Source organism: Oryx dammah, unplaced genomic scaffold (genome assembly GCF_014754425.2).
Source record: "Oryx dammah isolate SB20612 unplaced genomic scaffold, SCBI_Odam_1.1 HiC_scaffold_21, whole genome shotgun sequence".
NCBI lineage: Eukaryota > Metazoa > Chordata > Mammalia > Artiodactyla > Bovidae > Oryx > Oryx dammah.
Window position 1 is genome coordinate 60,831,861 of NW_024070205.1, and position 19,442 is coordinate 60,851,302.

Sequence of the window (19,442 nt, forward strand, 5' to 3'; positions counted from 1 at the left end):
TAGAGGAAAATTGTTATTATTTTAATTTGAAAATTAGCTTCATCTTCTCCACTTCATTTTGAAGCGATTGATTTGAAAAATCGTTTCTCCAATAGTCTTGTTGCCTGGGGTAGATGAGCCACACATTCCTCCCTAGACTCTTCTCTTAATATAGTGTCCATTCTCTGGTTTAAGGTGAGAATTGTATCTTCTAAATGGCTCATAATTAGTGCTTAGCTTCAGTTCTGCCCTCCTTTTCTGCATAAGACCTAGAGGTTAAACTTGTTTTCTCTCTCCCATTTCCAGACTTCAGCAAAGCCTAGTTGTTCATGGTCCTCAGGAGGGACATTGCTAGGAAATGGGCTCTTCTTTTATGCCCAGGACAGGTACTGTGCTGTGCAAATAGGCACTACAGGATAACATACCAACTGCCTGGCTAATAACTTTGAACTCTAAGGATGCTGTAAGCCTGGATAAGCAATACTCTTTTATGATACAAACGACTTTTTGCCTTAGCTGTATAACACATTGTTTCTCACCTGAGACTTATCTTATCTGGGACCAGGAGTTGGAGGAAAAGAAGAAACTTTAGTGGGCTCCTGTGTGCTCTCTATGTGTGAACTCTTAGCCCTGAGTAATGGAAGGTTAATACTTTTGTCCTAATGACTATGTTTTAGAATGTGTTACAAAATCACCTGTGGAAAGAAATTTCTAAAAGATCAGTTAAAAGGATGCAGACATGCAGATGGGGAACATGAAGAAGAGCTAATGGAGGGAGATCAGGAATGTATGGAGTTAAAAAAAAAAAAAGAAATTAAGGTCAGTTATCTTTAAGCTGCACTCCAGAGTTGAAGTTTAAGTAGGAGGGAAGGAAGAATATTTTCTATAGTTAGGAGTTATAAAAGTAGCAGTAATGGTCCAGAATTAGGCACATTTAGGTAAGGCAAGAAGTAAGCATTGAGCATGAAGGTACCTGAGTCATCCTAATTAGAACTGTTTAAAAATAGGACAACTAAAATACTGATGGGATTAACCTTTATAATCATGCTGCTGAGAGGAGGAAGAGAATTAACCCCAAGGCAAATTCCAACACAGGCTTTTCCTTGAAGCCCTACTGTCCAGTTTGCAGTCTCCCTGGGCTCTTTAATATCTGTCTTATCCTTCTCTGCTTATACCTCTGCTTTTTCTGTGTGCTTTATTCTCTAAAACTTGGGCAACCCAATCTTCTGCATCAAAATTTACCCTGATGCTCTATACAGATTCATCTAACAAATCATTTCTTGTAAAAATCATTCCTAATTTTTCTAGAATTCTCTGTGGCTTGAATGTATTGCAGTAAGTCTAAATTGACTCTATTCCTAACTATCTGTTTTAATGGATCATTTATCCGAATTGGAGGGCTATTAGGACCTGCATGATGCCATCATCATGAATCTTAAGGACTTAAGTACTTTTGTGCATGCTCAGTCACTTCAGTTATGTCCAACTCTATGCAACCCTGTGGACTGTAGCCTGCCACGTTCCTCTCTGTTCATGAAATTCTCCAGGCAAGAATACTGAAGTGGGTTGGCATGCCCTCCTTCAGGGGATCTACCTGACCTAGAGATCAAACCCACATCTCCTGCATTGCAGGTGGATTCTTTACCCACTGAGCCATCTCAGAAAAGAAAATACATATAATCCACCTACAATGGTCTTGAGTCCAAAATAGAAGCCTTCTGTATTTGTGATTTTGATTACACAATGAATCAGGTAGGAGAATATATAGTAATTGCTATCGCTATAGTCTATTTCTGGAAACATAGAGAAAGCAATTTTCTGTCAATGTATGCAGAGAAGCATAATCTTGTTGTAAATTACTATTAAAAATAATAGACTTGTTTCTTTCCAATTGAATGGCACAGATTTTGAGCTTCTTCCTTCCCTATTTTACTCTTCCTAAAGCTTTTAAAGAGAGAATATGCAGGGTCTAGGAGAAGAAAAAAATCATTGTTAATGCACATGAAAGAATGGCTTGTTTGCAACTACAGCTTCAAATGAATTTTACAATGTTCCAATTACTTTCTGTTTTTCCCTAAATGATAGGTAGCACAGAGTGATTCTCTTTGTGCTCATGGTCTTTTTCTCTCATATCACTCATATTTTCGTATACCTAAGTTAGTGATTGTGACAGCTGTGCAATTTGTTTTCATTTGCCAGAACTTCATTTATTGTTTCAATAAAATCTTTTGTTATGCACACACTTGTGAGCATATTTCAGTGTATGTGTGTATATATGTACATACAGGTACGCGCACAAACACTTACATCAGGCAACACCCAGAACCATTTCTCCCTCATATGCCTGCTCCATCATCCAAATGTCCAATGTATTCCTAATGTTATAGCTGTCAATTTCCTCCTTCTATGTCCAAGAAGTTTTAAGTAACTTGAAAATATTTTTAATCATATTTTTCTCTTTTTCTATAAGAAAAATATGGATTTTATAACTAATCTAAATTCTGTTTTTTTAAAATATAGTATTTGTGGGGAACAATGCCTGCCTAATCATTTGGTGCAGTTTTGTGAACTCCAGTATTTGAGTAGCCTACTTTGTGACTAGCACTGTACTGGGTGCTGGGGAGATAATGATGAATTAATTATATGAGGTTCCTGCCTTCACAGAGGTTAAATTTTTGTGGAAATGAGTTTAATTATACTTTTCATGAGCACTCTATGGGAAATAGACAGGACACTGTGAAATACATAGGCACAACTAAACTAACCTAGAACAGGTTACTGGAAGAATTCACGAGACCTGTTATGCATAAGTGTGAGCTAAGCAGAAAAGATGGGTCCAAGTCATTTCAGCAGACAGAATTGCCCGTGCAAAGGCTTTCAGGCACCAAGAGCATGACTGGGGCAGGCAGGGTGGGCAGGGAAATGAAACTAGGGAGATAGATGGAACCAGACTGCATGGCTGGAGGCTGTGCTAGGGATTTCTTCATTTTCCTAAAGGGAATAGGAAATTATCACATAATTTAAAATAGGAGAATGAGATCTTCAATCTGCACTCTGGAAAAGATGGTTCCAGCTTCACTATAAAGAACAGGAGGAGGAGAGGAGGGGTGCTAGTAGGTGAGAGTCTCTACAGTTGATGTGCCTGGGTTTGAATCTGCTATTTGTCAACTCTATCGGTTTAGGAAAGCTTGTTAATCTTTCTAACCTTCAGTTTTCTAATTTATATAATGGACATAATGCCGAATTATGAGCATTGCTCTGAGAACTAAATTCGATAATTAATATAAAGTTTCAGCATAGCCTCGGGTGGTGTTCAGTCCCTAAGCTGTATCTGACTCTTTGCAGCCCCATGGACTGCAGCATGCCAGGTTCCCCTGTCCTTCATCATCTCCCAAAGTGTGCTCAGATTCATGTCCATTGAGTCAGTGATGTTATCTAACTATGTCATCCTTTGCCACCCACTTCTCCTTTTGCCTTCAGTCTTTCCCAGCATCAAAGTCTTTTTCTGGTACATACTGTTAACGATGAAAAAGTAGGGAGTGACTTTAACTAAGGAGGTGGGGGTGGGGGTGGAGAGTAGAAGTCCTACAATTCTTAAAATACAGTATTCCTAGGACTTAGTTATTAGCTAGGTGTAGGGGCAGAGAGGAGTGAAAGACTCAAGGGCTGCCAGTTTTGGCAAAAAACAGGAAAGTGAATGTGAAAGTTGCTCAGTCATATCCAACTCTGCAACCCCGTGGACCATACATAGAGTCCATGGAGTTCTCCAGGCCATAATACTGGAGTGGGTAGCCTTTCCCTTCTCCAGAGGATCTTCCTGACCCATGAATCAAACCAGGGTTTCCTGCATTGCAGGCGGATTCTTTACCAACTGAGCTATCAGGGAAGGCCTAACATGCAGGATCCTCAGATAAATTTGAATTTAAGATAGTATTTTTGAATATAAGGAAATACCACATGGGACATATTTATATTAAAATAATTGTTGTTTATTAGAAATTAAAATTTAGCTGAGTATCCTGTGTTTGATCTGGTTATCCTACCAAAGATGTCTCAGGGTTCTAGCTGAAGCTACTGAATACTAGATGGTGGTACTATTTGCTGAAATGGAGATGATCAGAGGAGGGACCAGTATTTAGTGGAAAGATTATGAATTGTAGGTGTCAAGAATACACCCAAGTACAACGTCAATTATTTACTCAGCCTTTCTTTGGTCATAATTGACATACTGGTAAAGAACAGCTATGGAGAAGGCAATGGCACCCCACTCCAGTACTCTTGCCTGGAAAATCCCATGGACGGAGGAGCCTGGTAGGCTGCAGTCCATGGGGTCGTTAAGAGTTGGGCATGACTTCACTTTTACTTTCACTTTTCACTTTCATGCATTGGAGAAGGAAATGGCAACCCACTTTAGTATTCTTGCCTGGGGACTCCCAGGGACAGACGAGCCTAATGGGCTGCCATCTATGGGGTCGCACAGAGTCGGACACAACTGAAGCGACTTAGTAGCAGCAGCAGCAGCAGCAGCAGCAGCAGCAGCAAAGAACAGCTATAACCACATCTGTACAGGAAATTAGATAGTGTTGTGGTAGAGTGTTCAGTTTTTCAGTGTAATCAAAATATTATTTTTTAAAGAAAAACCTGGATAGAAAGTATAATAAAAACTTTTCATTTCTTTATTTCCAGGCTTTTATATTTCTCCAGGCAATGCCACTGGCTGCCTGCCATGCTCATGCCACACCACTGGTGCAGTTAATCGCATCTGTAATAGCTTGACTGGTCAGTGTGTTTGTCAAGATGCTTCCATTGCTGGCCGAAGTTGTGACTATTGTCAAGATCTTTACTTTGGATTTGATTCTCTAACTGGGAGGTAAGTATTTACAAGAATTAATAATCAGGTATTTTTACTAAATGGTATGTGTAATTACTAACAGAAATTATTTGGCCATATATTTTGTAAGAAGCAATATTTTCTATCCTCCTTAGTTTGCTAATATATTCTTCATTCCTGGGTTGGAAGATCCCCTGATGAAGGGAGTGGCTTTTCACTCCAATATTCTTGCCTGAAGATTCCATGGATAGAGGAGCCTGGTGGCCTACATACAGTCCACGAGATGGCAAAGAGTCAGACAGAACTGAGCAACTGAACATGCAGAGTCATCTTTCCAGATTTCCTAGAGATTGAGTGTATAGGTTGTTATACATTGATAAATGTGCCCAGTGTTAGGGCCTGGGGATATTTAATAAGATAAAATACTTTTTTTGCAAAGAACTCAAAATTTGGATGTGAAGGAAGGTAAAGAAATATCCACAGCACAAAATACACATGCACACACGCGTGCACACACACACACACAGACACACAAGCTAGGATAGGTAGCGTGTGCGTGTGTGTACTTTGTTCTACACGGACCCTGAATTTATTACAGCATTCTTTTATGTTCCTTTTGCCTTTTTAATTTAGATTTAAAGACTAGCAGATGAGAAACATCTTTGAATTCAGTGATAAGATTTTTTTCCCAGTGTGTAAAGTAACCTGTGAAAGTAAATTAGCCACTTTTCAAAGTTATACTGTCTTTAATGTTCTACCTCTTACTTCCTATATATCTGTGAGCATTTGCTTTCATGCAAATGTTTTCATTGCTGTATTTTTGAAAGTGTGCTGGAATGCCAGTTCCATGTCTGTGTTTTTGGCTCTGGTCAGATTATAAATTTGTCCACTATTGGGACTATATCCATGAATTCTCTGACATTCCTATCCCCAAGAAACTAATGTTGTGTCTACATATACCAGTCAAATCTATTTCTCAATATGTGTGTGTTTAAAAATATGAATGCTAATTATTCAAGGATTGGAGATTTTTTTTTTACTTTATTGTCCCCTTGATGCCTGGCTTTTGACTGTTACACTCCTCATTAACACCTCAGTTAGACGGTGGACAGGGTGATGGGGTAAATTATTAAAAAAGAACTCAAACTATTTCATTTGCCTTTCTACTAAAATTCAATTTAATTAAAAAATGTTAACATATTCCATAAGATATTTATTAAAAAACTTTTAAGTTCTTATTACATATCTTGTGTTTCAATACATGCTGTTCGACTTCTGTTACCATTGGAATATCATCTTGGTTAGTCTGAGAGCATTACTACTGTTCTCTACAAATACTAAATCTCTCTGAAAGAGTGTATAAAATGCGTGGTACAGTAAATGTTAAATAAAAAGTCTAACTGTGATCTTGGTAGTAAAATCAGGGCCAGTGATTACACCTATTACCCCTCTACATTATTTTTGTTGAATGACCATCTCACAAATTCCCCAGTTGGAACTGTGGGGTCAGTTAATTTCACCCCTGGCCAGCTCTGTCTTTAGAATTCCCATCTTTTCCATAGTCTTTCTGACAGCACTTTATTACCAAGAGAAAAATATCTTCACTGTCAGCTGTCATCCTTGGACTACTCATGCCTATCTGTGACATTTTGTGCCAGTCTCTTACCTATTTTCCATCTACTGATCTCCCTGTTATTCCTGCTAGTGCCACCAAACCACTACTTAATGACCAAGAGATGTATAATTATCTTGGCTTTTTCACATAACTTTCTTTAAGTGAAATCTCATTCCCTTCATTATACCACTTCTTATGCTCTTCAGTGTTTTAAAATTCAGTCTAACTTTACTCCATTCTACTTCCTGCTCATTTATCTACCCATCCCACTCCCCACCCCAATCTTATCCAGGACCAAGAATCACTTACAGATAGTGCTATATCACCTGCCACTCTTCAGTAGAACTGGCTAACACTGGAACTGGACTCCCTGGGTTAAAAGCTGGCTTGAAATGTTAACCTAAATTAATGAGAAATAGAAAGAGCCAGAAAAATAGGTATAAAATACATCATCATCATCACAACTACATTATTAGAAGGTGCTGAGGTTAAAATTAGGAAAGCAGGCAGAAATCATGAAAAGAAAAGAGATACTTGCAGGTTGGAGTCTAGGAGATAGAGCCAACATTTGAAAATTGTTGGGTGGATTTTATAATTGTGGGCTTTATAATCGTCACGATGGTCATAGAGTAAAAGCTTCAGATTAAGTGTGTGTTCAAAGCAAAAAGACTTATGACAAGTTTGTATAAATGCAATTGTATATTTTTACATAGTCAGTTCAGTTCAATAGCTCAGTCATGTCTGACTCTTTGCAACCACGTTAACTGCAGCACGCCAGGCCTCCCTGTCCATCACCAACTCCCGGAGTCCACCCAAACCCATGTCCATTGAGTCGGTGGTGCCATCCAACCATCCCATCCTCTGTCGTCCCTTTTCATGTTAGATGACTTATATTGAGTGAAGTAATGAAGTACACACAAACACATATACATACACATATCCAATATCTTCTTTATCCATTCATTCACTGGTGGACACTTAGGTTGTTTCCCTATCTTGGCTATTGTGAATAATGCTGAAGTGAACTTGGAGGTGCAGATATCTCTTCAAGATCCTGATTTTATTTCCTTTGGATATACTCCCAGAATTGAGATTGCTAGAATCATAGGATAGTCCTATTTGTAGTTTTCTAAGGACCTTTCATCAGAGAAGGCAATGGCACCCCACTCCAGTACTCTTGCCTGGAGAATCCCATGGACGGAGGAGCCTGGTAGGCTGCAGTCCATGGGGTCGCTAAGAGTCGGACACGACTGAGCAACTTCACTTTGACTTTTCACTTTCATGCATTGGAGAAGGAAATGGCAACCCACTCCAGTGTTCTTGCCTGGAGAATCCCAGGGACAGGGGAGCCTGGTGGGCTGCCGCCTATGGGGTCGCACAGAGTCGGACACGACTGAAGCGACTTAGCAGCAGCAGCAGCAGCAAGGACCTTTCATACTGTTTTTCATAGTGGCTGTACCAACTTACATTCCCACCAGTAGTATGAGGGGTTCCCTTTTCTCCACATCCTCACCAAAACCTAGCTTTTGTTTTTTTGATAATAGCCGTTCTAAGGAATGTGAAGTGATATTTCATTGTGGTTTTGATTTGCATTTCCCTGGTGATCAGTGATGTTAAGCAGCTTTTAATGTATCTGTTGGCCACCTCATGTCTTCTTTGGAGAAATATCTATAAATATCCTTTGCTCATTTTTTGAAAATTAGAGGATTTTTTCCCTATTGAGTTGCATGAGTTTCTTATAAATTTTTAATATTAACCCCTTATGAGATAGATAGTTCACAAATATTTTCTCATATTCTGTAGGTTGTCTTTTCACTCTGTTGGTAATTTCATTTGCTGTGTAAAAGATTTTTGGTTCATCTCTTGTTGCTTTTTTGCCCAAGCATTGGTGTCATAAGCCACAAAATTATTGCCCAGACCCATGCTAAGAAGCTTTCCCCCTGTTTTCAATCTAGTGGTTTTAGTTTCTGATATTATCTTTAAGTTTTTAACCCATTTTGAATTGATTTTTATATATGGTCATTTTAAGGGTCCAATTTCATTCTTCTACCTGTGAATATTCAGTTTTGTCAGCACCACTTCTTATGACTCATGGTTTTCCAGTTATTTAAAAAATAACATTTTCCTTAGGCTCCCAAGATTCAGTTTCTCTGAAGTGTTTTATATTTCTGTTTCTAACTGCTGCTGCTGCTGCTGACACTTCAGTCATGTCCGACTCTGTGCGACCCCATAGATGGCAGCCTACCAGTCTCCCCCGTCCCTGGGATTCTCCAAGCAAGAACACTGGAGTGGGTTGCCATTTCCTTCTCCACTGTTTCTAACTAGTCCTCTTTAATTTGACCCTTCAACTTACGTATCAACATCTATGATTTCAATCATTGCATGCTTGTACATGACTCTCAAATATATTGTCATCTCTCCAGATCTTTACAATGGTCTCTAGGCCTATGGCCAGTTGTCTCTCTGAATTTTAAATTTGCATGCCCCTCATCCATCCCATTCCTAATGTATCCAACACCAAGAAAATTCTCATTTGTATTACTCTAATCACCTCCACCAATTTTTTTTTAAAGTCTCATGCGATTATCATCTTAGTGAAAGGGATATAAATCTTAAAAAAAAACTGTTCAAGTCCACACTACTCATGTGTGAATGGGGCTCAGGATGCTCTCAGATTAGGCAGGGTTGACTCTGATATTGAGCATTGGCTGCTGCTGGAAAGAACTATTAAAAGCAAAAGCCACTGTGGATAATGTAGCTTCTCTGAAATAAACAGAAAGAATAAAGCCTCCCTTGACCACACAGGGCCCAAGGAAATCAGCAGGATTTGTCCCTTGTTAAATCAGTCACATAGAATGCCCCTGTCTAGAGCTGACCCTTCTATTCCACTGTTGAATTCTACTGTCATGTTTCATTTTAACATTGATGACTGTTAAAGAAGAAATCCTCTAGCACAGAAGGTCATAGAGAAAGATGTTTCAAAATATGACTGTGAGAATTGCTTGAGTTTATACTTTTGCTCATCATTGAGAAGAAAAAAATGGATTTTATTATTTTTATGTTTTCCATTCCTTTCCTGAATGATATTGAAATCTCTTTGTTGACTTCTGGTTGTTCTTGTGTGTGTGTGTGTGTATGTGTGTGTGTGTGTATACAAAGTAACACTGACTATTGAAAATGTGTACGAAGATGTCTAAAACATATGGGATTCCATCTAGTATTAGGAATTTGTGTTTCCTGAGGGAAACACTCATTGTCTAAATATATACAGACACACAGAACAGAGGAATAACTATTGTGACCTGATGTTAAAGTTTTTAAAAAATAATCATCTAATTTGAAGGTACTTTGAGTCAGGCACTGTGTTAGGTACTTAAAAGTATAAATTTTTTTCATTAATTTCCAAAAGTCTACAAAGATTATAAGTATTTGATTGTTAAGGAGAAGATACAAGTAAACTTATCTCTTCATTGATTTTGAAAATAAATTGACTTTCTCATCTGCTTTTTCCATGTGTTTATTTAGCCTCTCCATGAAATCCACACATATACTGTTATCTTACCCTACTCTGCTCTTTGTTGTGCATGACTATGTTTGCTATATTTTTCTCTTGGCTTATTTTGTACAATTTTTTTTAATACTCCCAAGGGCAAAAATAAATAAAATAGGCCCTTAACCTAAACTACAGCAACAGTGACACCAATGCACCAAACACACAGTAACAGGCTGGAAAATCATTTGCCTGTCTTCATCCAAGTAGCTCATTCTTCAGAAGTTCCCTATCACAAAAAGAGGGCATGTATTTTAGAAAGCTGATCCAAGTGCAAAAATCACTCCATTTACCTTTGACACATAAAGAAAACATGATTTAATCAGTATTGAAAACAATGAAGCAAAGAAACCTGCCCAATGAAAAATCAATAAAGCAAAATGAAAAAGTATATCGTATGTTTCTAAACCAAAAGTGAAACAAGAAAGGGCCACGTTCAGTTTGTCTCAGTGGGTAGTTGAGACCCGTATGTGACTCCAGTTCCTCTGGGCATCACCATTTTCATCCACACCTCACAGTCCCCCACAGGTTTCTTCCCTAATAACTTCTTTTGTCTATATGTATTCTTTGTATGTTATCTTTTTTATTTTTAAACATAAAGAACTAGAAATATCACTACTTTGTCTCTTACTGACCAACCGAAATACAATGAACCGTGATTCCTCTCAGATGGGAGAGAACTGAGCTCTAGAGTGGCCAGGGAATCAAAAGGCTTAGACTTCTAAAACATAAAGTAAAATTCTTCTGTGACCAGATTACTTTTGGTTTTGCTACACAAGTTCTCCATTTCAACACTAAGTTGTAGATTTGGTCTAGTCTTCTTATCACGTGTGTATTTCCAGGGCATCTTAATTGGTCTTTTCTTTGAGAACAAGATCAATGACTTCAAAGGGAAGCAGATCGCTTTCTTGTTCAGTTATTTCCTTTTGGGTTATCATACTGGAATGTTGGGAAACGTGCCTCACAGATTCATGGTCCTCAGTGACTCTTTGTTGGACAGCTAGCTGTTATCTAGAGTGACGGGTAAAAGAATCACATGCCTGTAAGCATCCAGCCATCTAGCCAGGGCTCACTCACAAACTGGTGGATGAATTCCCAAAAAACAGAATGGTGGTGGGACACTTGATGCCTCTTCTTGGAACTGCCACAGTTACTTCTGCCTTAGTCTATGAGTCAAAGCAAGTCACAGGCCAACACATATTTAGGAGAAGAGAAATAAACTCTACTTTTTTTAGATTCTACTATTTGATGGAAGGAATTGCACAGTTAGTTGCAAAAGACCTGCCTAAAAAGAGAGGTGAAGAATTGTGATCATTTTTGCAATCTACCATAACCAATAAATGACGTATTCTCCTTTAATGCAGATTCTATATGGCTCCCTAAGAGATGTCAGTTTTTATAAATCAGTAGCATTCATTCAGTGTGATATTACAGGAAAAGTTCAGTAATGGGCAACGAGATACTTAGGTTCCAATTATAGCTTTTCTACTAGACTCAGTTCAGTTGCTCAGTTGTGTCCGACTCTTTGCGACCCCATGAATTGCAGCACGCCAGGCCTCCCTGTCCATCACCAACTCCTGGGGTTCACTCAGATTCTACTAGACTAGGTATATTCATATCCTATTTTGTGTTCTGTGTACTCAATCGCTCAGTTGTGCCTGACTCTTTGTGACCCTATGGGCTCGCAGTCTCCTCTGTCCATGGGATTTCCCAGGTAAGAATACTGGAGTGGTTTGCCATTTCTCTCTCCAGGCCTACCCAGGCTCATTTCCTATTACTGTTATGATAATTATTTACCACAAATGTAGTGGTGTAAAACAATATGAATTTATTATATTCCAGTTATGGAAGTCAGGAGTTCCAAGTTAGTTTCACTGGGCCAAAATCAAAGTATCAACAAGCCTATGTTTATTTTGGACAGCAGGAAAAGATCCACTTCCTTGCCTTTCCAAGGAAGACACCACCCACATTCCTTAGCTCATGGCTCCATTCTTCACCACTCTGTCTCCTCTGGTCTCCACTTAGGTTCTTACATCCTTTCTCTGATGTGCAAATTCTTTCCTTCCTTCTTGTGATTATGTTAGACATTTGATAATCCAGGGTCATCTCTTCATCTCAAATCTGCCAAGTTCCATGTGCCAAGTAAGCTATCATACCCACAAGTTCTGGATATTAGGACTTTTGACTTTGTTGGGGGTCATAATTCAATCCACTATACCAGAGATAGAAAACTGTGGCCTGTGGACTAGATCTGGCCTGTCATCTGTTTATGGAAATAAAATTGTATTGGAACACAGTAATATTCAACCTTCACGTACTCTCTATGACTGCTTTCACACAAGTAAAGCAGAACTGGGTTACACCAGAGGTCATTTGGCCACAAAGCTTAAAATATTTAGTATAGTTCTCTTAGATAAAAATTTCTGACTCTATAACCAGAGTCACTGTCACCCTGAGCAAGTTGCTTAATCTCGCCAAGTCTCATAGGATCATCTCTATGATGATTAAAAGAAGCTTAAAAGTAACTTTGGTTAGACAATACCCTATACATTTCTCTACACAAGTCACCTTTAAGATTAACCTGTCATTCAGCTTCTGCTGAAAACATGGTACTAAAAAGAGTTTATTGTCTCATGACACAGCTCTTGTTTATTTCAAACAACTCTAATCTGAGAAGGGTAGAAATCTTATTCTTCATATTAAGCAAAAATTTCATTCCTGTGATTTTTTCACCTGATCTTATTTCTGCCTCTGGGGTCACAGAAGTAGCGTGCTTGCTTCTCCTTAAGAGTGCTTTAAGAATTTTAATCTACATTGAGACCTGAAATTTATCATATTAATATAATGAGGAAGTTAAGGAAAGGAAGACTAGAGCTTCTAGACGTAAATGTGTGAATACTGTTATTACAGTGAGTCTTCTGGGATTTCTTTTTCTTTGATATGTCTGGCATTGGTGACCAGTGTGTCAGATCCATTCTACATTCCCTGTGATAAGCTGGAACTGCCAGGCACCATAGCAAGCTCTTCTCTGGATGACAAGAATGTCCTCACCCTGGACTCAGTTGGCACTGTTGTCTGGATGCAAGGGAGTTACTGCCCAGGTTCAGCTCTTATGAACCCCTTTATTTGTAGGAAGGCTTCACTAGGGAGGGTGGACTGAACACTGTTATTCTCCTGCTCCTTGATGAGGCAATACCACTCACTTCCTCTCCGATAAGTCATGTGAGTACGGCTTTTGGCTCACACACAGAGAATTTCCTAGCCCCAATCCCCTCTTATAATTCTGGCTGTCATTTCTAGGAGAATCTGATGTTACTAGTAGGCTGTGAAGAAAGTAAAACTAAGAACCTCAGACCACACATCCACTGTAGAGATCTAATAAAATCTTACCCAGGGGAAAACCAAACTCCTCTCGAGGGCGCTCGTGGGGTCCTGCACAGAAGAAGCCAGCAGAGAACTCTTCTGGCCTTAGGGAGTCAGAGTAGAGGGCCAGCCCTTAGAAAAGAGTGGCCCCTTCCTTGTGGAGAGGCTAGCAGAGGGAAAGCTATGCCAATCAGAAAGGCTCAAAAGAGTTAAATTGTTATTAAAGCTACATGTCACATTCAGATTTATCTGTGGTGCCCTATGTCTAAAGTTTGCTGGTGCCTTATTCATTCTTTTATTCAACAATGTTTATCGAACACTTACTGGTTGGTAGTCTTTGTGTTAGGAAAAGATGGAAGAAAACTCTTTGTCCGATTTCCCCGATTCATCTTGAAGCTTCTTTCTCTTCTATTCTTTAATAATCATTAATAATCCTTGTCTAAAATCCCTCAGCAATTGAATGTCTCTTCCTCCTTTGTTCTGTATATTAAATGATGACTACATCATCCACCATTTCAACAAATTAGAAAGCTAGGAATAACTCCAGGCCCTTCTCCTTTCAATTTGTCCCCCCCATCCTACTGATTTTATGGACTAAACATTTCTTAAATTTATCCTGCCCCTTCCCACTGTCAGTGTTGCACCTAATCTGGCATTATCTTACCTCTTTTCACTTTCCAGCATTATCTGTCACCACCTTCCTATTCAGAATTTAAGTAAAAAATTTTTGAATTATTTAAAATTTCATACACTCTCCTGCTGTGTCTTGTCTCTATTTTTTCCCCTCCCTGTTTGCCTGGCTTATTCCAGTCCATCTTTTCATATTTAGCCTACACATCTCTAAGATTCCTCTATATTACTTCTTTCCCATCCTTTTCTACCAAACTGCCCCTTCCTGTGTCCCCTAAAAGTCTGCATACATCTTTGTTAATGCTCTCTCCACTTTCTCACTAGACTGTGAGTTCCTTGAAAACAAGGACAGTTCTGTCTTATTCATCTTTATGTCCTGCTGCACTCCTGTAACATAGTTGGCCCTCAGTGAACATTATTGATGTTAGTCAATATCTTTAAATCAATTTGATGGTACCTTTGAGGCCCCAGACAGAAGAGAGTTCTCCAAAGAGAAACATCAGTAAAATTATCTTTAGCCTGGGTTGTATCCATGGACCCCCTCTTGTAGCAGCTCTTCCTCACATGATGAAGTTTCTGATAGGGAAATCCAGTATTGAAACACATCCCCTTCATTCGTACTGATGTTTCTGAGTAGTAATAAGTAGGATAACTCCTTTTTTTTTTTTTTTTTTTTTTTTTACTGTTTGCCCAAATGGAAGAGGCTCCCTAGAAAGGAAAATATATGAGGTTTGAGATTTAAGAGACTGAAGCCAATGCATTTCTTTCCCATTGAATTCAGCAAATACTGGGGTAACATAAGGTCCCATGCAGAACTGTAATAGGACAGAGCTAGCAGACATTAGCAGTGCCTTCCTGCTATTTTGTTTACCATAATGAACTGGTCAATAAACATCACAAATTGTTTATGTATATAAATCTTGACAGATTACTCTTTATGAAATCCATTTAGCAAGTGAGGTTTTCCCATAAGGATGAAAAATGAAGATTTTAAACAGATTGTGGGAGAAGCCCTAGCTGTACCAGGAGAGTCAGTGTAATAAAGGTTTCTTTATATTAATATTACAAAAACCATTTATCCTGACAAAATCAATATCACAATTCATCTTAGTTTGGTGTTTCTCTTTCTAAGCTTAAACTGTCTTTTTCTTTATTACACATAATTTTGTTTTAATAAATGTGAAATGTATTTCATTTAGGAGATGCTCTTGAGGAAGGATAACTTATAAAATGACATCAAACCTGTAGCTTATTTGCTAAGGAGTCTTGGAAATGCTTAAAATTATATTTGAGAGGTGGAGAAATTTACAGGAATCATTTTGCTTAAACTTTAATTACAAAATTATCCCCAGTGTCCTTGAGGCTAGAAACAACCTACAATATTCAGAAAAGTCTCCCGTAAACTTCATCCAGGTAAAAATCTCTCTTACTAAAGTCAAGCAATTATAAGAAGCCAGAGGAGTTACATATAAAAAGAGTTGGGATAAGAGACTGTGAAACCAGTAAGAGTCATATTTAGTTACTCAAAATACTACGTGGTTTCCTAAGAAGCAGTTTATTTATTCCATTTGGATTTGGAACTTAATATCCCATGGATATTGACAGAGCTGACTTGGAGTTAAGCATGTAGCAGTTAGTGGGAAGAAAATAGACCTCCATCAAGGAAAGGAATTATACACTGGAAACTATTACTCTAAATGTACTATATGGAAAATAAATGTGATTGTCTCATGAGTGAATGGTAATAAAAGCTGAAATACTCAAGAGACACTTATTCATGAGTGGTGTAGTGATATATATGTGCATTGAGAGAAGCTTGTCTCTTATTGTTTATGCTTACTAATATTATACTAACAGCCGACAAACAATATATTCTAAGTAATAGCATATAATGAAGTTAGGAGCAAATTAAATATTTTGTTGCTTCTGTAATTTCATTTTAATTTCCATGCATAATTTTCGTCAGCTCTAATACTTAAATAGGCTATACAAGATATCTGTTTGAGATGGAATTCTGTCTACACATAAAGGACACACAGTAGTTGTTCGGAGGGGAAAATGTACTCTTATCATGACATAAAAAGGGCAAACTATGGTATAGTAATTTTTGAGACAAACTGTACTTTATTTATTCCCAAGGTGATATTGGTCCATAAAACAAATTTGCAGCTTATTTAGCAGCCTTAGCTTTTATCAGCTTTTTTAAGGGTGTTGAATGATGACCCAGGAGATCACACGGTAAAAGTTGCAGTGAGATGAAGTAACTCTATCCATCCAGCATCTTTATTAGAAAATATAGGTGAAGCCATGCTGTTCATGTTGTTTTCAATGTGTCCTATGAAAAGCTCCTCATTAAAGGTCGTGGTCCTTTTATGTGTGATGTTTTGCTTAATGCCTCATGCTCTGCTGGGCTGGGCTGTGCTTAGTTGCTCAGTCATGTCTGACTCTTTGCAACCCCATGGACTGTAGCCTGCCAGGCTCCTCAGTCCATGAGGATTCTCCAGGAAAGAATACTGGAGTGGGTTGCCATGCCCTTCTCCAGGGTATCTTCCCAACCCAGGGATCGAACCCAGGTCTCCCACTTTGCAGGTAGATTCTTTACCATCTGAACCACCAGGGAAGCCCTAAGACTTCACGGTGGTGCCATCCCAATCTATGACATTAACATGCACTGAGTGAAAAATTCACTCTGAAGAAACAAGTCTTAGTTACTATCATGGTAAAATGCCAAGACTGATTTTTACAATCAACTTTGAGTCCAAGAAATTTAAGTTGAAATGAAGTTCTTTCATTATGTTTGTATCGATAGCATCTTTTCATAGATCAGAATAATGCTCTATTCTCTCATCATTTTGGGTAAATGAGTTTAATACAAAAGTTAAAAATGATATATAACATATATAAGGCATCAGCAGTATTTGAACATATCTTCCTCAAACTGTTTCCTTAGCAAAATTTAATCTTTATAAAACTATATAATTTTGATTCTCTAAAAGACAATAGGATTATAAGACTTTTAGGGGGAGCAGTAATTATCACACCCAGTTTTCTATTTCACAGCTTGAAAGATACTTAAAGAGATAATTGTATGGGTGCACGTTCAGTTGCTCAGCCATGACCTGCTCTTTGAAATCCCATGAGCTACAGCCTGCAAGGCTCCTCTGTCCATGGGGTTCTCCAGAGAAAACTGGAGTGGGTTGCCATTTCCTCCTCCAGGATGGGTATCGAATCTTAATTTTTAGCTTTCGGGAGAACTGCTTTTGTGAGGATGAGAAGTTTACAGTGTTCTTAACAGAGCAACTAGTATGCAAAATAAGTCACAAGATGTATCATTGCATATAAAAAAGCAATATAACACTTTCTCGCTATTAATTAATGTACAAAGAAAAGGCTTTGTAGAGATTTTATTGTGAATAGCATTTTTGATAAAGGCATCTTTCTGTTTGATTTTGTGTTTGTTTAGCTGAAGAATCTTTTTCAATATACCAGCTAAAACAGACTATTTTATTCCACAGTAGATGTATAGATGTAACTTTTTCCATGGATTGCTAATCAAAGCGTTATTTTCATTAATGGTTTATTTATTTTCAGATGTCAGCCTTGCAATTGTCATCTCTCAGGAGCCTTAAATGAAACCTGTCACTCAGTCACAGGCCAGTGTTTCTGTAAACGATTTGTTACTGGATCACAGTGTGATACCTGTGTTCCCAATGCAAGCCATTTGGATATCGGCAACCCATTGGGCTGTAGCAAAAGTAAGTGAACTCTGGTCCATGTATGAAGCAACATCACACAGGGCAGTGTCTCATTAATTTCTTCATTGAGAACCCGTCAGAAAGGCTTAGGTACAACGTGGAGAATTTAAGTGAGAAATGAAAAAAAACACACTAAATGAAATTTGGGTTCTTTTCCTTGATTGGAGCATTGAATATGGCAATTATCTGAGTAGTGGGAAATTTACACCGGTCTGTTGGAATGGTATTGCTAGCAAGGTGACTATATTCTTGGTTTACCCCAGACTGAAGGTTTTCCCAGAATGTGAGACTTTCCACGTAAAATTTAGGATAGCGTTGTGAAACCGATATGACTGGTTACCTTGCCACTTAAGAACATTTCCCGGTGATTTCTATAGGAAATGGAAGATTTAAACTTATTTGTTGTGAGTTTTATGTCCTTCTATCCTCCCAGTTTTATGGACACTATGCTCCTATTAGATGTTTATTGATATTGTAGCAATTATTATCATTATTTATCACTGCATGTTACTCATGCAATTGATATTCCTGTCTTTCTACTTTAAGTTGTATTAGTTGTTTTAACATCTCTCACATTTTTGTTTTAACTCTTAGAAGCCAAAAGTTACATCATAGTGTCTTTTGACTTCTCAACATTATTCTTCATTGCCTTGAAGTGACTTCTCAAGGTCACTTGAAATATGTTACAATTTCTTAGCATATTGGATTTCCCTGGTGGCTCAGACGGTAAAGCGTCTGTCTACAATGCGGGAGACCTGGGTTCAAGCCCTGGGTTGGGAAGATCCCCTGGAGAAGGAAATGGCAATCCACTCCAGGACTGTTGCCTGGAAAATCCCATGGACAGAGGAGCCTGGTACACTACAGTCTATGGGGTCGCAAAGAGTCGGACACGACTGAGTGACTTCACTTCACTAACTTCACTTAGCATATTGGTGATTTCTTTATATTTACTTCAAGATAGTATATCCTTGCCTTTTCCAGAATGCCCAAGAAATGCCTATTAAGAACATGTGGTAAGGATTCCTCAGTAATATAATGCACAGTACACTTCCTGCATTCCTCAGTATATAATTCCTCAATAATGTAAGGAACAAGGGTTTCTCAATAATATAATGCACAATGTGTTTCCTCCTTGAGGTGTCCTGAGACCATGTCATGAGTCACAATGCTAGGAAATGCCACAAGTCCAGACAACTCATCATAAACAAGCATGCCTGGAAGAGTGCATTCTATATTTAAGGGAGAGACAGGGAAGTAATAAGATGTTGAGTTCCACAGCAACTATACTAGATTTTGAGGTAGTGAAAGGCAGGGTGTAGCTAATGATTAAAAAGACATATTCAGCTTTTGTACCTGTGTGTTTTATCTTCAGTATCCTGTGTTTCATTGATCTCTCTGGATTTTAGGATAAGTAAAACCATAGGTATTTATGCTAAACTTGGGAAAAGGGTGTAATAATTGCCTTTGTGTATAAATATAGTCTAAACACCAATCTGGATTCACTGAACATTTAATTAATATTTATTATTCATTGATTAGCTATATAATTGATTGATTTGTGAGCAACAGAAATTCCAGCATATTTCCTTGGTTGCCAGTCATAGAAATCATTTATAATAGAATTGTGATAGTTTTATATTCACGTATGGAATCATAGCAATTTTTCAATCGGTTCTGCCACCAATGTTATATGAAAATATAAGCACCTGCTCCATTTCA

The 19,442-nt window shown here is 38.1% G+C and overlaps 1 protein-coding gene across 1 annotated transcript in view; it reads left to right on the top strand.

Annotated features, from left to right (window-relative positions):
- USH2A (usherin) overlaps window positions 1-19,442 on the top strand; it is a 922,740-nt gene that overhangs the window by 196,820 nt on the left and 706,478 nt on the right. The window contains exons 13-14 of the mRNA XM_040262869.1: window positions 4,666-4,849; window positions 17,560-17,723. Coding sequence (XP_040118803.1) covers window positions 4,666-4,849; window positions 17,560-17,723 — 348 coding nt within the window. The remainder of the gene's footprint in view (window positions 1-4,665; window positions 4,850-17,559; window positions 17,724-19,442) is intronic.